The 7,442-nt window shown below is 43.3% G+C and overlaps 1 protein-coding gene across 1 annotated transcript; it reads left to right on the top strand.

Moving 5' to 3' along the window:
- The first annotated feature begins 1,251 nt into the window (after positions 1–1,251).
- Positions 1,252–6,681, top strand: LOC103663933 (protocadherin alpha-1-like). Its single transcript, XM_040622339.1, is given in 3 exon segments — positions 1,252–3,661; positions 3,663–3,778; positions 6,642–6,681. Coding segments are annotated over 2 exon segments (2,385 nt in total). The 5' UTR covers positions 1,252–1,387; the 3' UTR covers positions 3,774–3,778; positions 6,642–6,681.
- Positions 6,682–7,442: the final 761 nt, after the last annotated feature.

The raw sequence follows: 7,442 nt of genomic DNA, 5'->3' as shown, positions 1-7,442 counted from the left end.
CTTGTAGTATCTTTCTCTGCAGGGTAATGCTGGCCTCATAAAATGAGAGTGTTCCTTCCTTTTCATTTATATGGAAAAATTTGAGGAGGATCAGTATTATTTCTTCTTTAAATGTTTGGTCAGTTTCACCAGTGAAGCCATTGCACCAAAGACTTTTCTTTGTCAGGAGATTTTTAAAAATTACTGATTCATTCTCCTTACCAGTTATAGGTATATTCAGATTTTTTTAAAAAAAGATTTACTTATCTATTTTAGAGAGAGAGTATGTGTGCATGAGTGGAGGGAGGGGCAGGGGAGAGAACCTACAAGCAGACTCCCTGCTGAGTGCAGAGCCTGATGCAGGCTCCATTCCACCACCCATGAAATTATGGTCTGAGCTTAACTGACTGGGCCACCCAGGCACCCCAGGTCTATTCAGATTCTATAGCTATTTGCTCTGTGGTTACCATGGACATTGCGTTTAATATCTTAAAGTTATCACACTCTAATTTGAGTTTATACCAGCTTAACTTTAACTCTGCTATGTTAGCAGCTCTGATAACAAACTTTCCAGGCATTATACTCCCGTTTATTTTTCCCTTGAGAATAGTATTGTGTAGCCTTTTATTTTCATAATCACAACCATGATATTGTAGTCCATGATTAACTGTTGTTTTAAGTTTCAGTTAAGTGTCATCTATCTGATCATCGTAAATGACATTTTTCTAATATTGAGAATATCTTCAAATTGAACGCTTTTCATAAAAATAAAAAGGATGAAATTATATTTAAAAATTGTAGTTCTCAGTATTAAAGCTTGATAATTAAATAGTTTTCAGTTAAATATAGATATGTTATAAAAGGTAAAATAAGTTTTTAACTGTAAAAAACAAAGTATATTTAATTCAACAGTTTTATGTTTGAACTATTCGAATGCTAGTAAGTTGTGGTTAGCACTTATTCCATGTATTCTTCATAGTAATAAAATGCATAAAAGGAAATTTATACCACTTTAAAGTACCTTGTACATTAAAATAAACAGTATTGTCTAAATCTACTGTATTTTAAAAAGTTACAGATTCTGAATTTGCTTCATTTTAAGAATAAGTGAGATTTGAAGTGTACCAGTCTTTAAAAGACATAATTGAAAATGATTGCATTGAGTAAATTGCAAATGAATATATAAACTTTTAGAAATCAATGGATGAATCTAAAATCTACACCATTAGCCACATGATGTCGCTGTATACCACCAAGTCTTGTCACCAAAAACTAAAGCAGGAAGCTCCATTTTGTCACAGCCTGAGAGAAGACAAAAACGGCTGGGAGATATATTATTCAAGATATAAAGTAAAGAGAGTATGAGTTTGAAGTGAGAGAGCGGTACCAAATTTGTAGTGGTTTTGCGATGCTGTTTCCTAGGCAAGGAGGCAAGGGGGCCCTGCGTTTGCTGCTCTCCGTTCTGATCCTCGCAGCCTGGAAGACTGGGAGTGGTCAGGTCCACTACTCAGTCCCGGAGGAGGCCAAACACGGCACCTTCGTCGGCCGCATCGCCCAGGACCTGGGGCTGGAGCTGGCGGAGCTGGTGCCGCGCCTGTTCCGGGTGGCGTCCAAAGGTCACGGGGACCTTCTGGAGGTAAATCTGCAGAATGGCATTTTGTTTGTGAATTCTCGGATCGACCGGGAGGAGCTGTGTGGCCAGAGTCTGGAGTGCAGCATCCATCTGGAGGTGATCGTGGATAGTCCGCTGCAGGTTTTCCATGTGGTGGTGGAGGTGAAGGACATTAATGATAACCCACCCGTTTTCAGAGCAAGAGAACAAAGGTTATTTATTCCTGAATCTAGACTGGTGGATTCACGTTTCCCGATAGAGGGCGCTGCTGATAAGGACATTGGTACCAATGCTCTTCTAACTTACACCCTCAGCCCCAATGATTATTTCTCTTTGGATGTACAGGCAAGTGATGAACTCAGTAAGTCACTTTCACTTGAATTGAGGAAATCTTTGGATAGAGAAGAAACACCAGAACTTCATTTATTATTGACAGCCACCGATGGGGGCAAACCAGAGCTGGAAGGTACAGTTCAGCTGCTGATCACAGTGCTGGATGTTAATGATAATGCCCCATTGTTTGCCCAGGCTGTGTACAGAGTCCATTTATTAGAAAGTACAGCAAATGGAACATTAGTGACTACATTAAACGCCTCTGATGCCGATGAAGGTGTAAATGGCGAAATTGTTTTTTCCTTTGGCAGTGATGTTCCTCTAAACATTCAAAAAAACTTCAAAATTGATTCCAGCTCAGGAGAAATTAGGCTAATTGGTAGACTGGATTATGAAGAAACAAAATCCTATGAAATTCAGGTAAAAGCAGTTGATAAAGGAAATCCTCCAATGTCAAACCATTGCAAGGTTTTAGTGAAAGTGCTGGATGTAAATGACAATGCTCCACAACTGGCAATCACACCTCTGTCTTTGCCGGTCAGAGAGGACACTCCACTCGGCACCGTCATCGCCTTTGTCTCCGCGTCCGACCGTGACTCCGGTGTCTTCGGGCAGGTGACCTGCTCTGTGATGCCTCATATCCCGTTCAAGCTGGTGTCCACCTTCAAGAATTACTATTCGCTGGTGCTGGAAAGCGCCCTGGACCGTGAGAGCGTGGCGAACTATGTTCTAGTAGTGACCGCGCGGGACGGAGGCTCGCCTTCGCTCTCCGCCACGGCCAGCGTGTCCGTGGAAGTGGCCGACGTGAACGACAACGCGCCGGCATTCGCACAGCCCGAGTACACCGTGTTCGTGAGGGAGAACAACCCGCCCGGCTGCCACATCTTCACGGTGTCTGCGCGCGACGCCGACGCGCAGGAGAACGCGCTGGTGTCCTACTCGCTGGTGGAGCGGCGCGTGGGCGAGCGTGCGCTGTCGAGCTACGTGTCGGTGCACGCGGAGAGCGGCAAGGTGTACGCGCTGCAGCCGCTGGACCACGAGGAGCTGGAGCTGCTGCAGTTCCAAGTGAGCGCGCGCGACGCGGGCGTGCCTCCGCTGGGCAGCAACGTGACGCTGCAGGTGTTCGTGCTGGACGAGAACGACAACGCGCCCGCGCTGCTGCCGCGGCCTGGGGCGGGCGGCGCGGGCGGCGTGCTGAGCGAGCTGGTGTCGCGGTCGGTGGGCGCGGGCCACGTGGTGGCGAAGGTGCGCGCGGTGGACGCGGACTCTGGCTACAACGCGTGGCTGTCGTATGAGCTGCAGCCGGCGGCGGGTGGCGCGCGCAGCCCGTTCCGCGTGGCGCTGTACACGGGCGAGATCAGCACGACGCGCACCCTGGACGAGGCGGACTCGGCGCGCCAGCGCCTGCTGGTGCTGGTGAAGGACCACGGCGAGCCGGCGCTGACGGCCACGGCCACTGTGCTGCTGTCGCTGGTGGAGAGCGGCCAGGCGCCAAAGGCGTCGTCACGGGTGTTGGCGGGCGCGGCGGGCGCGGAGGCGGCGCTGGTGGATGTCAACGTGTACCTGATCGTCGCCATCTGCGCCGTGTCCAGCCTGTTGGTGCTGACGCTGCTGCTGTACACGGCGCTGCGGTGCTCGGCGCCGCCCACGGAGGGCGCGTGCGGGCCTGGGAAGCCCACGCTCGTGTGCTCCAGCGCGGTGGGGAGCTGGTCATACTCGCAGCAGAGGCGGCAGAGGGTGTGCTCTGGGGAGGGCCCGCCCAAGACCGACCTCATGGCCTTCAGCCCCAGCCTACCTCAAGTTCCAGGCTCCGCAGAAGAAAGACAACACTCGGAACAAGAACACTTAGGAAAGGTGAGTCTTTCCCGTCGGTTGTGGAATTGTTCTATTTCCTTTACTTATGATTCTGTTATTTTGATTCATAGCTTTACCCTTATTTTTTAAATCATTACCCTATTGTGCAATATATGGAATGAAATAGAGGTGAATTTCTTCATTGAGAACAATTTACTTAAATGGTTTTCTTATTTTCACATTTTTTTCATAATTAAATCTCTTCGTGAATAATTGGACTTTGAAGGACTGAAGAACACTTCAGCTAAATTTGAAAAGTTATTACCTGTAAATATTTTTTCTAAAATTAAAAAATCATAATTGGGAAAATTTTTAAGAGTATGAATATATAAAATGCACATTTCCAATTTATATCATCCATCCATTCTGTCATAATATTTTGGAATAAGAGTATATTATTTATCTGGAAGTTTTCTAAATTATTTTTTTCGATCAAGAATTATTTGTCTTTATCTGTTTATGCAACAGGTAATAACTTAGGTTTTCTTTTCCTTGTTTTTGAAAGCAGCCTGAATGGATCTTTTAATGCTAGGACTTCTGAAAGTACCTATCATAGGTCATTAGAATAGATGACATCACTTAGGAATAATTGCTAATATTAGGTATGTCTTTCAGTAGTCAAATAACCTGTTATTTGGAATAAAGATTTCACACTTGTAAAATCCATAGAGTTTTAAGGCATGATAGAGAGTTCACTGAGAAAAGAATCCCCTCTCTGGGGCACCTGGGTGTCTCCATGGGTTGCTCCATCTGTTGGGTGCCAGACTCTTTTTTTTTTTTAAGATTTTATTTATTTATTTGACAGAGAGAGACAGGGAGAGAGAGAACACAAGCAGGGGGAGTGGGAGAGGAAGAAGCAGGCTTCCTGCTGAGCAGGGAGCTCGATGGGGAGCTGGATCCCAGGACACTGGGATCATGACCTGAGCCAAAGGCAGACGCTTAACAACTGAGCCACCCAGGCGCCCGGGGTGCTGGACTCTTGATTTCAGCTCAGGTCATGATCTCAGGGTAGTGGGATCCAGCCCTGTGAGGGGTTCTGCTCTCAGTGGGGAGTCTGCTTGTCCCTCTCCCTCCACTCCTCCTCTCTGCCTTGAAGACAGTCTCTCAAACAAACAAACAAATAAAATCTTTAGAAAAAAAGAAAAGAATCCTCTTTGAACTTTGTTAAAATATCTTTTTTTTTTTAAGAGAGAGAGAGAGAACAGGGGAGTGGGGAGGGGCAGAGGGAGAGAGAGAGAATCTTAAGAAGACTCCACACCCAGTGCAGAGCCCAATGAGGGGCTAGATCTCACAACCCTGAGATCATGACTTGAGGTGAACTCAGGAGTCGGACACCCAACAGACAGAGCCACCCAAGTGCCCTAAAATATTTTAACATTAAAAAAATCTTGGGACACCTGGGTGGCTCAGTTGCTTAAGGCTCTCTGCTCAGCGGGGAGTCTGCTTCTCTCTCATCCTCTGCCTGCTACTCCCTCTGCCTGTGCTCTCTCTCCGTGTCAAATAAATAAATAAAACCTTTTTAAAAGGAAATACATTTAAAAAAATCTTAACATTTAAAAAATTACATTGTGGGGTGGCCAGGTGGTGGGACTTTTTTCCCCCTAAAATGGTGAGTACTCTAGCCCAGTTGTTATGTTAGTGGGTTGCTCAGTCATCCTTCCCAGTCAGTATCTGTATCATTAGGCTAATGTGTTCAGGCCTCCCACTGTGCAGAGACTGACCGCCTCCCTCTGGCACCACACTCTATGCCTGGGATCACATTTTCCACAAGTGTGAGATGACTCACTTTCTCCTGGCAGCATCCATGTAACTAAGGAAGTTGAAGTTTTCCCAAAAGGTGAAGATTGATATTGAATGACTCCATGTTAATTAGAAAGCCCTGTATTGGGTCGTTAAAACATAAACTTGACAAGTAAATGTTACACTTGGAAAATAATTTTAAAACTTCAAAAGAAAATGTCTTGGTGTGAAATAACTGTTTAAAACTGTATTCTATTTGGTTCTTAGTTATTTGCTGTTTTTTCCCTGTATGTACGTGGGTATTGAATTGTAGAAATTGAATTGTAGAAATAACTTCTACCAAGTAGTCTGGCCTTAGCTGTTCAACAGATAGGCCATATATTCATTTTCAGATGAAAATGAACTTCTTGAGAAGTTAGGTGGGGAAATATTTTAAGGATAATCTGTTTCTACAGTCAACTTCTTAGCTCCTAACAGTTAATAAGACTCAAAATTCATGGAGTATATATTTCCTGGGAACCAGAAAAGTTTATCTGAGGCTTTACAGGGGAAAAAGTGACTTGGGCAAATAAGGAAGAAGCTCTTTCTTGGGAGGAGTCATCCTACTTAGAGTGTCATAGCTACTCACCACCTTCTTGAGACTTGTATGCAGAAAGTATGAATGGTCAGGTGAAATCTGTCCTACTAGAAGTCTGGCCACTATGTTTGTACTACAGATAAATGGTAAGCTGTTAAAACTATATCCAGGTATACCCAGACCTCCAGGAGTCACAGTCTATCACTTAAATTCTTACTGGTTTCTTATTCCTTATTTACTCTTTTAAATTAAGTTACCTGAGGAGATGTCTAAGTGAGAGTAGGTATTATTCACTAATACTTTATCCACACAGTGGCTCAATCTTCTAAACTCATAGTTCCTTTAGTATTACCTTCATTGCCTAATAATCATTATGGAGTCTGCTATGTCATAAATTGCTGTGGTGTTCTACTTTGCAATTAGTGTACTCTTAAATGTCATGAAATGTATTATAATAACTTGTCAAAGGTATTCCATTAATATGGATTCCATGATGTTTTAAAATTTGTTTTTATTTTTAAAAGATTTTATTTATTTATTTGTCAGAGAGAGAGAGCAAGCAGGGGGAGCGGCAGACAGAGGGAGAAACAGGCTCCCCTCTGAGCAAGGAGCCGGATGCAGGATTTGATCCCAGGAATCTGGGATCATGACCTGAGCCAAAGGCAGACACTTAACTAACTGAGCCACCCTGGCATCCCATGGAGTCCATGATGTTTTAAAAATTTAATTCTGTATCTCATTTTAAAACTAGCTACTAATTTTCAAGATTCTTCAAGCACTGACTGACATACAGATATCTATAACTATTTCCTTGATTCACACTTTTCCAAAATAATTCTTAAAGGTTTACTTACTTCTTCATGAACTAGTACAATAGAATCACTTAGAAATTATGTAAGTTTGATATTAACAAATATCATTAATGTAACTTACCTCTTATGTTACTTGAGAAAGTTTAAAATACTCATTTATCCATTAAAACATTAATTGATAATTTATTCTATTCTAAATGTGAATGGTGAAATAGGAGTAAGTTGTAATCACGGCATGCATTCAGTGACTGCATGGGGAAAAAAGCTGGTATGAAAACTTTTCTCCTAATATTTAAATCATGTATTTGGTTTTATTTCAAGAGGCTCTGACTATAAACAAAGCTTTGGACATCCTTTTACCTCTCTACATTCAACTTCTGTCAATGAATTTTCTCTGGTCAACTTTCAAATATTCAGAGAACTCATGTCTCTCACTGAATTCACAGAGACCTTTAGAATATTACATTGCCTCATCTTTCAGATATTGAATGGTGAATTATGTTCCAAAGTTATTTTTCTCTTTATTGATTGGTCA

The sequence above is a fragment of the Ursus maritimus genome, unplaced genomic scaffold (assembly GCF_017311325.1).
Source record: "Ursus maritimus isolate PB19 unplaced genomic scaffold, ASM1731132v1 scaffold_5, whole genome shotgun sequence".
NCBI classification, from domain to species: Eukaryota; Metazoa; Chordata; class Mammalia; order Carnivora; family Ursidae; genus Ursus; species Ursus maritimus.
Note: the sequence above shows the minus strand (reverse complement) of the source record. Positions and strands in the feature narration are given on the sequence as shown.